The sequence below is a fragment of the Oncorhynchus keta genome, chromosome 14, assembly GCF_023373465.1.
Source record: "Oncorhynchus keta strain PuntledgeMale-10-30-2019 chromosome 14, Oket_V2, whole genome shotgun sequence".
In the NCBI taxonomy this organism is placed as follows: Eukaryota; Metazoa; Chordata; class Actinopteri; order Salmoniformes; family Salmonidae; genus Oncorhynchus; species Oncorhynchus keta.
The window spans coordinates 49372236-49392043 of NC_068434.1; the positions used below are offsets into that span (position 1 = coordinate 49372236).

At 43.8% G+C, this 19808-nt stretch overlaps 1 protein-coding gene across 1 annotated transcript in view; it reads left to right on the plus strand.

Annotated features, from left to right (window-relative positions):
• rasgrf2b (Ras protein-specific guanine nucleotide-releasing factor 2b) overlaps positions 1–19808 on the plus strand; it is a 164994-nt gene that overhangs the window by 61768 nt on the left and 83418 nt on the right. The window contains exons 5-9 of the mRNA XM_052461900.1: positions 5051–5187; positions 5666–5782; positions 5885–5964; positions 18091–18284; positions 19579–19688. Coding sequence (XP_052317860.1) covers positions 5051–5187; positions 5666–5782; positions 5885–5964; positions 18091–18284; positions 19579–19688 — 638 coding nt within the window. The remainder of the gene's footprint in view (positions 1–5050; positions 5188–5665; positions 5783–5884; positions 5965–18090; positions 18285–19578; positions 19689–19808) is intronic.

The window sequence follows — 19808 nt, forward strand, 5'->3', positions numbered from 1 at the left end:
GTGCTCCATCATGCTGGAAAAGGCATTGTTCATTACCAAACTGTTCCTGGATGGTTGGGAGAAGTTGCTCTTGGAGGATGTGTTGTTACCATTCTTTATTCATGGCTTTGTGCTTAGGCAAAATTGTGAGTGAACCCACTCTCTTGGCTGAGAAGCAACCACACACATGAATGATCTCAGGATGCATCCAGATTTTTAAAAAAATGTTTGCAACCACACCCTTGTTTCATCACAAAACCGGAGAGCAACCTCTGTCCTGTGAAGTTCACAAAGCATATTGCATGTAACAAACAGTTACATGACCAACAGCATGTTTCCGACATTTTTGGACTACTTAACAACTATTGATTTAGAACCACGGAGAGTTACTGCAAGTCTCAAAGAAAACAGGATCCAGACCACATATGCGGTGACATCACCTGGTTTAAACGTCTCTAGAGACAATATCGCTCTCATCATTTACTCAATGCCTAGGTTTACCTCCAATGTACTCACATTCTACCATACCTCTGTCTGTACATTATGTCTTGAATCTATTCTCTCATGCCCAGAAACCTGCTCCTTTTTCTCTCTGCTCTGAACGCACGAAACTACCAGTCCTGTTAGCCTTTAGCCATACCCTCATCCTACTCCTCCTCTGTTCCTCTGGCGATGTAGAGGTTAATCCAGGCCATGCAGTGCCTAGCTCTACTCCTACTCCTCAGGTGCTCTCATTTGTTGACTTCTGTAACTGTAAAAGCCTTGGTTTCATGCATGTTAATAACATTAGAAGCCTCCTCCCTAAGTTTGTTTTATTCACTGCTTTAGCACACTCTGCCAACCTGGATGTCCTAGCCGTGTCTGAATCCTGGCTTAGGGTTTCTTGGAATGATATTGACCTCATTCCGTCAGTAGAGGATGCCTGGTTATTCTTTAAAAGTGCCTTCCCCACCATCTTAAATAAGCATGCCCTGTTCAAAAAATGTAGATCCAGGAACAGATATAGTCCTTGGTTCTCTCCAGACCTGACTACCATTGACCAACACAAAAACATCCTGTGGCGTTCTGCATTAGCATCGAACAACTTCAGGGAAGTTAGGAACAAATATACACAGGCAGTTAGGAAAGCTAAGGCTAGCTTTTTCAAGCAGAAATTTGCACGAACTCCAAAAAGTTCTGGGACACTGTAAAGTCCATAGAGAATAACAGCACCTCCTCCCAACTGCCCACTGCACTGAGGCTAGGAAACACTGTTACCACCGATAATCCACAATAATTGATAATTTCAAGAAGCATTTTTCTATAGCTGGTCATGCTTTCTACCTGGCTTCCCCTACCACGGTCAACAGCTCTGCACTCCCCACAGCAACTCGCCCAAACTTCAACCACTTCTCCTTCACCCAAATCCAGATAGCTGATGTTCTGAAAGAGCTGCAAAATCTGGACTCCTACAAATCAGCCGGGCTAGACAATCTGGGCACTCTTTCTAAAATTATCTCTCAATTGTTGCAACACCCTATTACTAGCCTGATCAACCTCTCTTTCGTATCGTCTGAGATTCCCATAGATTGGAAAGCTGCCGTGGTCATCCCCCTCTTCAAAGGCGAAGACACTCTACACCCAAACTGCCACAGACCTATATCTATTCTACCCTGCCTTTCTATGGTCTTTGAAAGCCAAGTTAACAAACAGATTACCAACCATTTTGAATCTCACCGCACCTTCTCCGGTATGCAATCTGGTTTCTGAGCTGGTCATGAGTGCATCTCAGCCACGCTCAAGGTCCTTAACGATATCATAACCGCCATCGATAAGAGACATCACTGTGCAGCCGTATTCATTGACCTGGCTAAGTCTTTCAACTGTCAATCACAACATTCTTATTGGCAGACTCAACAGCCTTGGTTTCTCAAAAGATTGCCTCGCCTGGTTCACCAAGTACTTCTCCGATAGAGTTCAGAATGTCAAATCGGAGGCCCTGTTGTCCGGACCTCTGGCAGTCTCTATGAGGGCGCCACAGGGTTAAATTCTCGGGCCGATTCTCTTCTCTGTATACTTCAATGATGTCGCTCTCACTGCTGGTGATTCTTTGATCCACCTCTTCTGTATACCTCTCTCCCTTCTTTGGACACTGTGTTAACTAACCTCCAGATGAGCTTCAATGCCATCTCTCCTTCCGTGGCCTCCAACTGCTCTTAAATGCAAGTAAAACTAAATGCATGCTCTTCAACCGATCACTGCCTGCACCTGCCCGCCCGTCCAGCATCACTACTCTGGACGGTCCTGACTTAGAATATGTTGACAACTACAAATACCTAGGTGTCTGGTTAGACTGTAAACTCTCCTTCCAGACTCACATTAAACATGTCCAATCCAAAGTTAAATCTAGAATCTGCTTTCTATTTCGCAAATAAAGCATCCTTCACTCATGCTGCCAAACGTACCCTCGTAAAACTGACCATCCTACCGATCCCCGACTTCGGCGATGTTATTTACAAAATAGCCTCCAACACTCTACTCAGCAAATTGGATGCAGTCTATCACAGTGCCACCCGTTTTATCACCAAAGCCCCATATTACCACCCACCACTGCGACCTGTATGCTCTCGTTGGCTGGCCCTCGCTTCATATTCGTTGCCAAACCCACTGGCTCCAGGTCATCTACAAGTCTCTGCTTGGTTCCCCGCATTATCTCAGCTCACTGGTCACCATAGCAGCACCTACCCGTAGCACGCGCTTCAGCAGGTATATCTCACTGGTCACCCCAAAGCCAATTCTTCCTTTTGCCTCCTCCTGCTGGAGAATCTTACCTCCCTCACTAGCTTTAAGCACCAGCTGTCAGAGCAGCTCACAGATCACTGCACCTGTACATAGCTCATCTGTAAATAGCCCATCCAATCTACCTCATCCCCATACAGTATTTATTTTTTTAGCTTGCTCCTTTGCACCCCAGTATCTCTACTTGCACATTCATCTTCTGCACATTTTACCCTTCCAGTGTTTAATTGCTATATTGTAATTCCTTCGCCACCATGGCCTATTTATTTCCTTACCTCTCTTATCCTACCTCATTTGCACATGCTGTATATAGATTTTCCTACTGTATTATTGATTGTATGTTTTTTTATTCCATGTGTAACTCTGTTGTTGTATGCGTCGAACTGATTTGGTTTATCTTGGCCAGGTTGCAGTTGCAAATGAGAACTTGTTCTCAACTAGTCTACCTGGTTAATACAGGTGAAATAAAATAAAATCAAATAAATAAATGTAGACATTTGTTATGGTGAAGGTCTTTATTTTTTAGATTATCTATTTAATATATTTTGGTTCTTGAAAATGTGCTCTGTTCTTTGTCCATGTTCTGTCACTAAGTGTATTTTATGTTGGTGTAATTCAGCATGATATAGGACAGAGAAAAGCAGAACTCCAACATAATTTGGGTGCTTTTAAGGAGTACATTAGGGGAATGATAATATCATACTTTGAAAAAGTTAAATCTGCATTAGAAATTAAAATGAAAGAAAAATATAAATTATTTACTATTTTAGAAAGGCCCATAAAAACTTTAAGGCAAAGAAGAAAATAAACTTTCTGAATTTAAGCAAGAATATGATCTTTTGAAGAGAGCCAACAACTACAGGTTCAACTCAAATAAAGCCCTTACAAAATGTTTAACAACGCTATTCAAAACAATTTTCAAATCTCTCAAAGTTTCTATATTTATTTTCTGTAATACCCCACCGAAGACATTCTTTCTTTTAAATATAATTCTCGGTCATAACATGCTTTATATGGGCAAATACAACTCGTAGAATAAAAAGTATAGTTCTACATCTGCCTAAATTGGTGGTTTTAACCTTCCAGACCTGGAATTGTAAAAACTCGTCACAAGGCTTTTACTTGCGACATATTGTTAAATGCACTAAAGAGGAACAATGGGTACATATAAAAGATGCGCATACAGATCCCCAAAATCTTTTCACATGTCTATTTCCAAAGACTAAAGCGAAGAACATTAACAACTTCATAGTTTAGGACAGTATAACAATACGGAAGAAATTGAAACGGACTGCAAGAACCAATATTACTCCCTAAAAACACACCCCTATGCAACAATTCTTGGATAGCTTTTCAGAATTCACCGATAAATAGTCGCATATGGAAAACTAAAGGCATACATGACATGGTAATAGGAAATACAATTATTTCCATGACAGAATTAAAAAACCCATTTTGGGCTGACCAATGTAGACATTTTCAAATACATGCAACTTTAAAAGTTTAATATCAGGATATTCATATGATAGGTAATAATATAGAAAATCTTGCAACCTACTGACAATTTCTTCGAAAAAAACTATTGGAACCAAGACTTTAAAATAACTGATATTGGCACTAGATGAAGGGAGTGTTGCAACATAACTAATGAAATTACAGTTAACAAAAATGTATGCTTAATCCAGTATAAACAAAAATATAGAATTTATTATACAAGAGACAGCATTCACAAATTCTACATGTCTTAAGTATAAAATTAACTATGAATCTATAATTCATGCCCTCTGGGTGTGCTATAAAGTCCAAAAGTTATGGGCAGAGTTAGAAAGTTGGCTGTCAATTATTACAATGTAAATGTACTTTTTAATGTCTATCTTGCATATTTGAAGACATGAAATATGAGGGTGCGGTGAGAAACCGTACTTTTCTCATCAATCATTTAAAAACAAAATGTTGACTTAAACTGTAAATCAAATGATCCTCCATCGTTGAGACAGTGGAAGAATCAAATGCATTATTATTTAAATATTGAAAAGGTGTGGGCAACAGAGAAAAACAGAATACTGCAATTTGAGGTTTTACGGCATAGTCTTTCAAGCACTGGAGATTGATGCTGTCGGAACATGTGGGTCTGGGCAGGTGTGATGTCATTGATGTTTGTGTGCTTGGTTGATTTTTGTGTGATTCAAAACCATCTTTTGTCTGTATACGTTTATATTGTTAGAAACATTTTATAAAATGTTACCCCCAAAAATAAATATTCTAACCTGTGTGTGTCTGTTTCCCTGTACAGGTGCAAAGCTTTATGCGTGGTTGGCTGTGCCGTAGGAAGTGGAAGCTGATAGTTCAGGACTATATCTGTTCTCCCCATGCTGAGAGCATGAGGAAGAGGAACCAGATTGTCTTTAACATGGTGGAGGCTGAGACAGAGTACGTACCTAACACCACTTACACAGAGACTGATTGATTGATTGATTGATTGAGTGGCTGATTTGTGAATTGATTGAATGAATGATTGATGAATTGAATGATTGACTGTTGTTATTTATTCGAATCCGGCACCAGCACACCTGATTACACTCATAGTGTGATTAGACCACAAGTCGCATATTCGGGTGTTTTATTCCTGGGCTGGAGCAAGGTCTGCTGCATCCTACACTCTAATAAAAAAAAAAAAGGGTTCCAAAAGTGTTCTGCGGCTGTCCCCATAGGAGTTCCCTTTTTGGTTCAAAGTAGAACCCTATTTGGTTCCAGGTAGAACTCCTCTGTGTAAAGGGTTCTACCTGGACCCAAAAGGGGTTGTTCAAATGGTTTCGCCTATGGGTACAGCCGAATAACCCTTTTTGGTTCTAGATAGCACATTTTTATTCCAAGAGTGTTAGTCTGATCCTTGTTGATCTAACCCTAGGTATGTCCACCAGCTGTCTATCCTGGTTAACTGTTTCCTGAGACCTCTCCGCATGGCCGCCAGCTCCAAGAAACCTCCAATCAGTCACGATGATGTCAGCAGTGTGTTCCTCAACAGGTACAACACATGCATGCACACACACACACACACCCACACACACGCACACACAGAAACATGTGTGATATTCTGTTTTTTATTTATTTTTCATTTTATATCCAGTGAGACCATCATGTTTCTACATGAGATATTCCACCAAGGTCTCAAAGCCCGGATAGCGAACTGGCCTACACTGGTATTGGGTAAGTTGTCATTACAAACACGCCAAAATGCATGCACACACACATTGACGCACACATGCACTCGCACGCACACACACACACACACAACAGTTGCATACACCATGCAAACCACACCCACGCATTATCGTTATCGTTTTGTATTATCGTTTTTATTTACATTAGTTTGAAGGTTTTTATTTAAAATCAGTTTAGTTGCAGTTAGTTTTCAGATCCACTTTACTAGTTTTTATTTCGTTTTTAAGTTTTATAAAAACGTTTCTAAGAACACACTGGAAGGGAGTCAACCCGGTGGAGGAGTGTGGCAATGAATTCTGGGCGTATTCAGCCTAAGGAAGGAATCAGGCCCCAGCCCCCTGCTGGTCCTGGCAGTGGCACCTCAGGAACGTCCCCAGCTCCTGGTTCATCCTCTCCACCTGCCTGTTAGACTGAGGCCGGTACCTGGAAGTGAGGCTGACTGTGACCCTTAGCTTCTCCATGAAAGCCTTCCATACACTTGATGTGAATTTGGGGCCACGGTTGGGCCACAGTGCCGGAAGAACTGCTGGAACAGTGCCTCAGCGACCTGGAGAGCGGTAGGAGACAGGCATGATGAAACTACATGATTTAGAGAATCTGTCCACTATCACCAATATGGAGGTAAAACCATTAGAAGAGGGGAGATCAGTGACAAAGTCAATGGACAGATAAGACCCGGGAATCTGAGGCACGGGAAGGAGTTTCCCTGCTGGAGCGTTCTGGGGAATTTGGATTGGGCACATATGGAGCAGGAGTTGACATAACGAGTGACGTCTTGCGCCAAGGTGGGCCAGCAGGACTTTCCAGCACTGGACTGAATGGTGTGGGTGATACCTTGATGTCTAGCAACGTCAGCTGTGTGTGCCCAGGTCAATAGCCAATCCCTTATCCCCATGGGAACGTAGGTGCGCTCAGGATGACAGGTGGCAGTTGTGGGTTCCCTCTCCAGGGCCTGGCGAATGTCCACATCTAGGTCCCAGAGCATGGGGGCTACGATTCAAGAGGGTAGGATTATGGATGCACTCAAGACAGGAACCTCTCCCGAATTGGCTTTGATGTTTTTCTAACCTGGGCTATATGTCAGTGTGAAATCGAATCTGGTGAAGAAAAGGGCCCACCTGGCTTGGCGTGGGTTCAGTATGTACTCCAGGTTCCGATGGTCGTTGAGGATGAGAAATGGGGCCTGGGCGCCCTACAGACAGTGTCTCCACTCCTCTAATGCCAACTTCACATCCAGGAGCTTCCGATCGCCAACATCATAGTTTCCTTTCTGCTGGAGACAGCTTTCTTGAGTAATATGCATATGGACCGATTATGATTTTTCAACGACGATACCGATACCGATTATTGGGGGACCAATAAAGCCGATACCGATTAATCTGCCGTTGTTTTTTTTGGGAATGTATTTGTAATAATGACAATTACAACAATACTGAATGAACAGTCATTTTAACTTAATATAATACATCAATAAAATCAATTTAGCCTCAAGTAAATAATGAAACATGTTCAATTTGTTTTAAATAATGCAAAAACAAAGTGTTGGAGAAGAATGTAAAAGTGCAATATGTGCTATGTAAGAAAGCTAACATTTCAGTTCATTTCAGTTCAGAGTCTTCAATATTCCCAGGTAAGAGGTTTTAGGTTGTACTTATTATAGGAATTATAGGACCATTTCCCTCTATACCATTTGTATTTCATTCACCTTTGACTATTGGATGTTCTTATAGGCACTTTAGTATTGCCAGTGTAACAGTATAGATTCCGTTCCTCTCCTCGCTCCTCCCTGGGCTCGAACCAGCAACACAAGGACAACAGCCACCATCGAAGCAGCAAGGGAAACAACCACCCTAAGGCTCAGAGCGAGTGACGTTTGAAACGCTATTAGCGTGCGCTAACTAGCTAGCCATTTCACTTCGGTTACACCAGCCTTTTTATCCGGAGTTGATAGGCTTGAAGTCATAAAAAGTGCAATGCTTGACGCACAATGAAAAGCTGCTGGCAAAACGCACGAAAGTGCTGTTTGAATGAATGTTTACGCGCCTGCTTCTGCCTACCACCGCTCAGTCAGATACTTAGATACTTGTATGCTTGTATGCTCAGTCAGATTATATGCAACGCAGGACACGCTAGATAATATCTAGTAATATCATCAACCATGTGTAGTTAACTACACATTAACTATGATTGATTGTTTTTTATAAGATAAGTTTAATGCTAGCTAGCAACTTACCTTGGCTTACTGCATTCGCGTAACAGGCAGTCTCCTTGTAGAGTGCAACGAGAGAGAGGCATGTCGTTATTGCGTTGGACTAGTTAACTGTAAGTTTGCAAGATTGGATCCCCCGAGCTGACAAGGTGAAAATCTGTCGTTCTGCCCCTGAACAAGGCAGTTAACCCACCGTTCCTAGGCCGTCATTAAAAATAAGAATGTGTTCTTTAACTGACTTGCCTAGTTAAATAAAGGTATAAAAAATAAAGAATCTGCAAATCGCGGCCCAAAAATACAGATTTCCGATTGTTATGAAAACTTGAAATCGGCCCTAATTAATTGGCCATTCCAATTAATCGGTTGACCTCTAATATGGATTACCTTGACATTGGGACAGGACAGCCCCCACACCTACTTCTGAAGTGTCCACCTCCACCACGAAGGGCAGCGTAGGATCTGGATGTTTAAGCAACGAGGCGGAGGTGAAACAAGCCTTCACCTTGATCAAGCTAAAGTTCTTAATGAATTGGTGGTAAAAGTTGGCAAATCTCAAAAACCATTGTATCCCTTTTATGGTGGTTGGGATTGGCCATGACCTGACAGCATCCACCTTCCTCTCATTCATCATGACTCCTTGCGGGCCAATATGGTAACGCAGAAAGGAGACCTCATCCTGATGGAATTGGCACTTCTCTGCCTTAACGTACAGGTTGTTGGCCAGGAGGCATTCCAGGACTACTCAGACGTAAGCAATGTGCTTCTCCAAGGTAGGCAGGTAGACCAGGATGTCGTCGATATAGATGACCACCTGGCGTCCGAGCATGTCCCGGAACACCTCGTTGACGAAAGCCTGGAACACTGACCGAGCATTAGCTATTCCAAAAGGCACCACCAAGTACTCGTAGTGACCGGACATCGTTCTGAAGGCCATCTTCCATTCATCCCCCTCCCGGATGCGGATCAAATTGTAGGCACTCCGCAGATCCAACTTTGTGACAAAATGGGCCCTGCAGAGCTGTTCAATCGTGGCCGGCACCAAGGGCAGAGGGTAGCGGTACTTCGTGGTGATGGAATTCAAATTTCTGTAATCGATGCATTGGCGCAATCCTCTGTCCTTCTTGGCCACAAAGAAGAAGCCTGCTGACGCAGGGGAGGTGGACATGCAAATGAAACCCTGCTGGAGGGCCTCCTGGATGTACTCCTCCATAGCCTTGGTTTCGGCCACTGACAGAAGATAGATGCAGAGCCTGTAATCAGGTAGATGGCACAGTCCCAGGAGTGATGAGGAGGGAGACAGGTGGCGCGGGTCTTGGAAAAAACATTTTGGTATACCTTCAGGATGTTGGGCTGAAGGGCAACTGCAGGACTCTCAAGCAATGTGGAACCACAAGGAAAAGGTAAGCAGGTCTTCCAGAATTCGGGTGCCCAGTCTGATTTTTATGACATTGAAGCCATAGGAGGATGATCTTGTGTATGGTTGCACTGATGATGAAGAAGGGAAAGCCTTCTTTATATCTGGATTCCACGGTGAGGGTGAGTGGTGCTGTGATGTGTGTGGTTGTCCTGGATCCCAGTGGTTGACTATCCAGTGCTTGAACCGGACAAGGAGAGGAGAGTGGGTATGAGGTAATGTTAAGGGAAGTGAGGGCCTGGTCGGTAAAATTCCCCATGGCACCGGAGTCCACTAGAGCTCGAGAAACAAAACATGAACGGACAGCCAACCAGTGAAATCGTACTAGGGTTGATCATGTGGTTGTCTCTCTGTTCCTGTGGACCCCGTTTAGAACGAATCGGACACCGTTGAATCTGGTGCCCATCCTGTTCATAATAAGGACAGAGCCCCAGCTGTCTAGGATGGCGTTGCTCAGCCACGGAGAAACGTGTGGCCCCCAGCTCCATGGGTTCAGGCTCTGACTCAGAATGATTAACAGAGGAGGGAGAGAGGCGATGGGGGCATGCATGGCGCTCCCAAAGAAGGTATCCAGACAGGTGGCCATTGCGATGAGGGCATCCAAGGATATGTTGTCGTCTCGGCACGCCAACTACATCTGGACCTCTTCGCGCAGTCCTCTTCTGAATAGGCTGCGGAGCGTCGGCTCATTCCATCCGTTGGATACTGCCACTGTCTGAATGGTGAGCTCGTACTCCACCACGGTCTGGACATCCTGCCGTAGTTGGAGTAGGCACTCACCCCCCTCTCTGGTCGAAGACCCCCCTGATCCCAGCTCTTCCTCTCCTCTCTCCCAGACGGCCATGGCTCAGACCTAGGTGGTGGTGGCAGCTCCCATCTGATGAGCGAAATAGAGGGAGCACTGGAGTAGGAAGCCACGGCATTTCAATGGAGTCCCATCATATTTGTTCAGAAGGGACAATAGGGTATCGCTGACCAGGACGGACTACTGGATGGGCAGGGGTACTGGCTCGACTTGTGGTAGAGAATCTTCCGTTGTTTGGAGATGACACCCCTTGAGTAATGGTGACTCGTTGAAGAACATGGAGGACCTCATCCATAGCCATCCCCAAATGAGCCAGCTGGTCATGGTGAAGAAGTAGGTGTCCCTGTTCGCTGACCATCTGGGAGATGTCTTGGTTAACTGCTGCTTCCATTTGTTGAGGTAGCATTCTGTAATGTTGACGCAGGGAGTCAGGAAGCAGGTGCAGTTCGTGAGTTTAATAATAACGACCATGGAGCGATACAAAACAAGAGACGTGTCTGACATAGAACATAAAAAATACTACCTGATGACTGACAACAAAAGAGTGGTGTATATAAAGGGTATGTAATAAAGGGAGTAATGAAGTCCAGGTTTGACTGATGATAATATAATAATAATAATATATGCCATTTAGCTGAACATGATGAGACGCATGTGTGCGTAATCATTGTTGCAGGAATTTCCTCAACAACCAGGAGCATTGAAGAGCGAAACTTCTCTGCTGTTTTGGGGTCAATTTCACGCCATATGTATCGAATTCAAAATAAAATACATCGTGAACATGAAAAATAAAGTTGAGAATGTACACATATTTTCAAGGATGGGTGAAATAAATGTTGAAATCAAAACCAAACAATTGAAAGTAAAATGTATAGAATTGTAAACAAAAATAAGACATCAAAAGCAAAACCCCAAAACTTAAGGCGAGAGCAAAACTCTATGACAAATTATAAAAAATGTTCTTTGAAAAGAATGCAAAAATAATTTTCGGTTAAACTTTCCCAGCCACAAATCCTATTGAATACATTTTGCCCACACTCATGCCTGCATGTACTACCTTTTGGCTACGCTACTCGTATCTTTTATTTCGATGTTTCTTTGCTTTCCCTGCCAGTCTTTTCGATTGCGAGTTTTGGAATAATTTTTCCGTGAAGAACGGGGTTTAGAGGGAGGAGGAGACAATGAGTCTCCATTGGTCCGCTAGTTTTGGAGTGACGGTTCGTCTTAACCCAATCAAATTTGTTTTCTTCTATTGCCTAATTAAGTACTAATTCTACTTCTCAGAGAGTTCGGTGTGTCAAATTGGAGGGCCTGTTGTCCGGACCTCTGGCAGTCTCTATGGGGTATGACAGGGTTCAATTCTCGGGCCGACTCTTTTCTCTGTATATATCAATGATGTCGCTCTTTCTGCGGGTGATTCCTTGATCCAGCTCTACGCAGACAACACTGTTCTGTATACATCTGGCCCTTCTTTGGACACTGTGTTAACAAACCTCTAAACGAGCTTCAATGCCATACAACACTCCTTCCGTGGCCTCCAACTGCTCTTAAATGCGAGTAAAACTAAATGCATGCTCTTCAAACGATCGCTGCCTGCACCCGCCTGCCCGACCAGCATCACTACTCTGGCCGGTTCTGACTTAAAATATGTAGACAGCTACAAATAAATAGGTGTCTGGCTAGATTGTAAACTCTCCTTCCAGACTCGCATCTCCAATCCAAAATTAAATGTACAATCGGCTTCCTATTTCGCAACAAAGCCTCCTTCACTCACTCTGCCAAACATACCTTTGTAAAACTGACTATCCTACCGATCCTCGACTTCGGCGATGTCATTTACAAAATAGCCTCCAACACTCTACTCAGTAAACTGGATGCAGTCTATCACAGTGCCATCCGTTTTGTCACCAAAGCCCCATATACCAACCACCACTCCGACCTGTATGCTCTCGTTGGCTGGCCCTCGCTTCATATTCGTCGCCAGACCCACTGGCTCCAGGTCATCTATAAGTCTCTGCTAGGTAAAGCTCCGCCTTATCTCAGCTCACTGGTCACCATAACAGCACCCACTCGTAGCATGCGCTCCAGCAGGTATATCTCACTGGTCATCCCCAAAGCCAACACCCACTTTGGCTGCCTTTCCTTTCCTGGCTGCCGTTCTCTGTTGCCAATGACTGGAACGAATTGCAACAATCACTGAAGTTGGAGACTTATATCTCCCTCACTAACTTCAAGCATCCACTATCTGATCAGCTTACTGATCGCTGCAGCTGTCCATAGCCCATCTGTAAATAGCCCATCCAACTACCTACCTCATCCCCATATTGTTTTTATTTACTGTGTGAGACGTGTATGCGGATACCTCTTTGTGGTCATAGTCTATAGTCTATCTTAGTCTAGTGACCAACCCTTTTGAATGAGGTTTGACAAGGATAAGGCTATCTAATGTAGGATTATTTGGCTTAATGCCATACTGTGGGATATGTGTCCTTAAGAAACTGTGTTGCTGGTATGTTAAACTTACCCTGTAACTGTTGTAATGAATGTACATGTTATTGATTGTTGTGAGCCCCATCTCCCTCCACTGTGAAAACACCAAATCATCCAATGCACGGTGGAAAGCATGATTCAGGCAAATGGGGATGTCAATGTATACAATGTATGTTAAGAAAATACCTAATCAAATCAAATCAAATCAAATCAAATTTATTTATATAGCCCTTCGTACATCAGCTGATATCTCAAAGTGCTGTACAGAAACCCAGCCTAAAACCCCAAACAGCAAACAATGCAGGTGTAAAAGCACGGTGGCTAGGAAAAACTCCCTAGAAAGGCCAAAACCTAGGAAGAAACCTAGAGAGGAACCGGGCTATGTGGGGTGGCCAGTCCTCTTCTGGCTGTGCCGGGTAGAGATTATAACAGAACATGACCAAGATGTTCAAATGTTCATAAATGACCAGCATGGTCGAATAATAATAAGGCAGAACAGTTGAAACTGGAGCAGCAGCAGTCAGGTGGAATGGGGACAGCAAGGAGCCATCATGTCAGGTAGTCCTGGGGCACTGTCCTAGGGCTCAGGTCCTCCGAGAGAGAGAGAAAGAAAGAGAGAATTAGAGAGAGCATATGTGGGGTGGCCAGTCCTCTTTTGGCTGTGCCGGGTGGAGATTATAACAGAACGTGGCCAAGATGTTCAAATGTTCATAAATGACTAGCATGGTTGAATCTGTTTCCACTCGGTTTCCCGAGTGGCGCAGTGGTCTAAGGCACTACATCTCAGTGAGTCCTCTTCATAACAAAGCTCTTAGTTTCTAGAACTGCAAGACCAAAAATAGTTTGTGTAGATTGACTTCAGATTTCATATGCCGGGTCCGATATTTGCCGGTCACAAATATGTACAATTTGGTAATATTAAACCATTTTAGTCCTGCGAAACCGCCCCTATTACCCCCAATTAAAAGTAATTAGACAGACAGACACTACAGACCCTGTGATTGGGAGTTCGATTCCAGGCTGTATCACAACCGGCTGTGATTGGGAGTCCCATAGGGCGGCGCACAATTGCCCCAACGTCGTCCGGGTTAGGGTTTCAAATCAAATCAAATCCAATTTTATTTTATTTGTCACATACACATGGTTAGCAGATGTTAGTGCGAGTGTAGCGAAATGCTTGTGCTTCTAGTTCCGACAATGCAGTAATAACCAACAAGTAGTCTAGCTAACAATTCCAAAACTACTACCTTATAGACACAAGTGTAAGGGGATAAGAATATGTACATAAAGATATATGAGTGAGTGATGGTACAGAGCGGCATAGGCAAGATACAGTAGATGGTATTGAGTGCAGTATATACATGTGAGATGAGTATGTAAACAAAGTGGCATAGTTAAAGTGGCTAGTGATACATGTATTACATAAAGATGCAGTAGATGATATAGAGTACAGTATACATATGATGAATAATGTAGGGTATGTAAACATGATATTAGGTAGCATTGTTTAAAGTGGCGAGTGATATATTTTACATCATTTCCCATCAGTTCCCATTATTAAAGTGGCTGGAGTTGAGTCAGTGTGTTGGCAGCAGCCACTCAATGTTAGTGGTGGCTGTTTAACAGTCTGATGGCCTTGAGATAGAAGCTGTTTTTCAGTCTCTCGGTCCCAGCTTTGATGCACCTGTACTGACCTCGCCTTCTGGATGATAGCGGTGTGAACAGGCAGTGGCTCAGGTGGTTGCTGTCCTTGATGATCTTTATGGCCTTCCTGTGACATCGGGTGGTGTAGGTGTCCTGGAGGGCAGGTAGTTTGCCCCCGGTGATGCGTTGTGCAGACCTCACTACCCTCTGGAGAGCCTTACGGTTGTGGGCGGAGCAGTTGCCGTACCAGGCGGTGATACAGCCCGACAGGATGCTCTCGATTGTGCATCTGTAGAAGTTTCTGAGTGCTTTTGGTGACAAGCCGAATTTCTTCAGCCTCCTGAGGTTGAAGAGGCGCTGCTGCGCCTTCTTCACGATGCTGTCTGTGTGGGTGGACCAATTCAGTTTGTCTGTGATGTGTACGCCGAGGAACTTAAAACTTACTACTGTAGTGGAAAATCGGTTCAAATATGACACAATGAAGAACTTTGAATTCAATTATAGACTTTTAATACAAAAGTATAACAAGCCGGAGAGCCCCGCGGGACCCACACCCTCCAGAGCTCTCGCTCTTCCTTTTATATCCATGCATACATCATCAGTTCATCCCCCAATGCAAATACAGTTACATCCCAATCTGTGTGTCCTGCTTGTTCAGCCCAGTAACGCCCACATCTGCTTTCGGCCAGATAATGATGACAAGACCCTTGTTTTGACCTAAAGATAATATACATCCCTCTTCCTGTGGCCTGTGTTTTAGACCCTGTAATTAACTCCATGTGTCCCTCTGCATGTGTCTTTCATCTCCTCCAGCTTCAGTGTCCAGCTGCCCTGTGATTGATGTCTGTAATCCATCAGTTGGTCATTTGGCTGACTTAGACAACCTCTTTGATCTTTGTATGTCCAGCTGGTCTAGGCTGGACATACTGGTCTTAGTGTTCCCAGCTGCCCCATACTCCCATGGCCTTTATCGGCTTCCTGCACCATACAATAAACAATGCATTTTACCAGAACAGGAAATGAACCCATAAGTGTATCTTTCTCTTGTGTTACTATAATCATGTATGTCATTTCTCCCACACTACCCTCTCCACTACTGTTCCATCGATGTGGATAGGGGGGTGTTCCCTCTGCTGTTTCCTGAAGTCCACAATCATCTCCTTAGTTTTGTTGACGTTGAGTGTGAGGTTATTTTCCTGACACCACACTCCGAGGGCCCTCACCTCCTCCCTGTAGGCCGTCTCGTCGTTGTTGGTAATCAAGCCTACCACTGTTGTGTCGTCCGCAAACTTGATTAGTGTTAGGGTTTGGCCGAGGTAGGCCATCATTGTAAATACGAATTTGTTCTTAACTGACTTGCCTAGTTAAATAAAAGTTAAACATGAATTTGTTTCAAAATTGAGCAGAGCTCAACAAAACACGTATATTCCATAGCACACTCTCTATAAAATGTCTGTCTGTCTGCCCAACTTCCTGCATGTGGTCCTTCCTGCGGAGGGTCTGCTGTCCGGACCTCTGGCAGTCTCTATGGGGGTGCCACAGGGTTTCAATTCTTGGACCGACTCTCTTCTAGGGTATACATCAATGATGTCGCTCTTGCTGCTGGTGAGTCTCTGATCCACCTCTACGCAGACGACACCATTCTGTATACTTCTGGCCCTTCTTTGGACACTGTGTTAACAACCCTACAGGCAATCCTCAATGCCATACAACTCTCCTTCAGTGGTCTCCAATTGCTCTTAAATACAAGTTAAACTAAATGCATGCTCTTCAACCGATCGCTGCCTGCACCTGCCCGCCTGTCCAACATCACTACTCTGGACGGCTCTGACTTACGTGGAATACGTGGACAACTACAAATACCTAGGTGACTAGTTAGACTGTAAACTCTCCTTCCAGACTCACATCAAACATCTCCAATCCAAAGTTAAATCTAGAATTGGCTTCCTATTTTGCAACAAAGCATCCTTCACTCATGCTGCCAAACATGCCCTTGTAAAACTGACCATCCTACCAATCCTCAACTTCGGCGATGTCATTTACAAAATAGCCTCCAATACCCTACTCAACAAATTGGATGCAGTCTATCACAGTGCAATCCGTTTTGTCACCAAAGCCCCATATACTACCCACCATTGCGACCTGTACACTCTCGTTGGCTGGCCCTCACTTCATACTCGTCGCCAAACCCACTGGCTCCATGTCATCTACAAGACCCTGCTAGGTAAAGTCCCCCCTTATCTCAGCCTGCTGGTCATCATAGCATCTCCCACCTGTAGCACACACTCCAGCAGGTATATCTCTCTCGTCACCCCCAAAACCAATACTTTCTTTGGCCGCCTCTCCTTCCAGTTCTCTGCTGCCAATGACTGGAAGGAACTACAAAAATATCTGAAACTGGAAACACTTATCTCCCTCACTAGCTTTAAGCACCAACTGTCAGAGCAGCTCACAGATTACTGCACCTGTACATAGCCCACCTATAATTTAGCCCAAACAACTACCTCTTTCCCTACTGTATTTATTTAATTTATTTTGCTCCTTTGCACCCCGTTATTTCTTATTTATACTTTGCACATTCTTCCACTGCAAATCTACCATCCCAGTGTTTTACTTGCAATATTGTATTTACTTTGCCACCATGGCCTTTTTTTTGCCTTTACCTCCCTTATCTCACCTCCATTTGCTCACATCGTATATAGATGTGTTTATACTGTATTATTGACTGTATGTTTGTTTTACTCCATGTGTAACTCTGTGTCATTGTATGTGTCAAACTGCTTTGCTTTATCTTGGCCAGGTCGCAATTGTAAATGAGAACTTGTTCTCAACTTGCCTCCCTGGTTAAATAAAGGTGAAATAAAAATAAAATGTGTCTGCCTGTCTGTGTCTGCCTGTCTGTCTGTCTGTCTAATTGCAGGAAGTGACTTAATTGGGGGTCATAGGGCCGGTTTCACAGGACTACACAAACTATTTTTGGTCTTGCAGTTCTAGAAACTAAGAGCTTTGTTATGAAGAGGATATTGGTCAAAACACACACACTCACAGACAATGCAAGACAAACACCCCAGTCTTGCACTGACATCAAGGTCAGTTCCTCAGCGCTGAATTGGCCTTGATGTCTTACTGCTGCCTATCTCAGGCACACAGACACACACACACACTCATCTTATTGAAACAACGTCTCATCACTTTCTCTCTCGCACACACACACATACAATGGCTTGACATCCCATAATTTCTCCTCCTAAAAACCTCAACAGCCTACCGATAAGCATTTGCTAGGAGACCAGGCTGTAAGGAATGGGTTGTGTAAGGAAAAGACATGGCCAGGGACAGGCCAAACTGAACAGGCTCTAATGCTAATCTAATATCATTTTAGCTTAGTTCATTTATTGTTCTCTCTACCTGGCTCCTATTTGTTATATATTTGAGTTCTTTGTCTAGTATTTCTATTCAATGGAGATTCTCCAGGCTTAATCTGTGTCTGGGAAACCAGCCTGTCGTGTACTGTAGAATATATTTATACATTTGTGTGTGTGTGTCTAGCGGACCTGTTTGACATCCTGCTGCCTATGCTGAACATCTACCAGGAGTTTGTGAGGAACCACCAGTACAGCCTGCAAGTGCTGGCCAACTGCAAGCAGAACCGAGACTTCGATAAGCTGCTGAAGCAGTATGAGGCTAATGCTGCCTGTGAGGGCAGGATGCTGGAGACCTTCCTCACATACCCCATGTTCCAGGTAACACACATGCACGGGCATCAGTAGCGGTTCCAAGCCCCCCGCCCCCCAAAAAAAGCACCATTCTGCACTAACACATTTTATTCAGACATTTGGAACACAAATAATCATAACATTTAAAACAATATAAATACAAAGACTCAAATATCAAAAAGTAGTAACAAAGACAAATAGAAACAAATGTGTGGATTTGGCACTCGAGCGTCAATACATTACCCATCACCCAACACTGTCAACCAAGTGTCAAGACTAAACCAATTCACATTGGTGTGCAGACTGGTTTTGTATTATTGTTCACAATTTCACACAAACCAGAAAAAAAATGCAAAAATATGTCTGTGAAACTATATATATTCATATTATGAACGAATTGTTTCTTTGGTAGCATTTTCTAGTGTGACTAATTTTACTAATTGCATTAGTACTGTACAAAGTTAGAGGTGAGCTATTTGATAGATTCCCCCACTCCCCCTACCTCGGGCTTCCAATGGAGAGACCTGAGGTGTACCTACCCCCCTGCCTCCCTATCTCATACATCTGAGTGGGAGACCTTCCCAGGCAGTAGCCTGCCTAGCTCACAAACTAGAATCAGGGCGCCCACTCCGACAAGGTTAATTGACCTACAGCCTCACACTGTGACATAGTGTGCAAATGAGCGATAGAAAATCGATAGCGCAAATGTGATTCTGATTTGTGCAACGCACACACACACACATGCACTCACACCACCACAAACCATATGTTCTGTAACGTATACGCTGGGAGTCAGAAAGCAAGTGCAGGTGGTGAGTTTAATAATAAACAGAACATCGAGCAAAATAACAAACACGAGTAGCGTATAGACATGAAACACAAACAATACTGACTGGGGAAAGAACCTAAGCGGTTGCCAGATATAGGGGAGGTAATAAGTGCGGTAATGGAGTCCAGGTGTGTCTGACGTGCAGGTGTGTGTAATGATTGATACCAGGTGTGCGTAATGATGGATCCAGGACCAGTGGTTAGTATACCGGCGACATCGAACCCCTGAGGGGAGTAGCGGTAATGCACACGCATTCACACATGCCTGCACACACGCAATGCATGCACACATTCACTCTAACACACAAATACATCCTCACATACCACATGTTCTAGGTACCATACACACTCACCTAGCAAATACCTACTTGTAGAACCCTATCTGTGGCCTTGCTCAAACATTCAAACCATAAAGTCTCAATTAAATACCTCACCCTTCTCCCAATTACCCTCTATCTCTCTCTTCCTTTCTTCCTCTATTTGTTTTTCTTAGATTCCTCGTTACATCATCACCCTGCATGAACTGCTGGCGCACACTCCGCACGAACACGTAGAGCGCAAGAGCCTGGAGTTCGCCAAGTCCAAACTAGAGGAGCTGTCAAGGTGTGTGTTTGTGTTTATTTGTGGGTGTGTCAATGAGTACGAATACCTCAACACATTCAGGTATGAATTATCACCTCTTAGACATTTCATGTAGTATATCATGTTTGTGTGTTTCCTCAG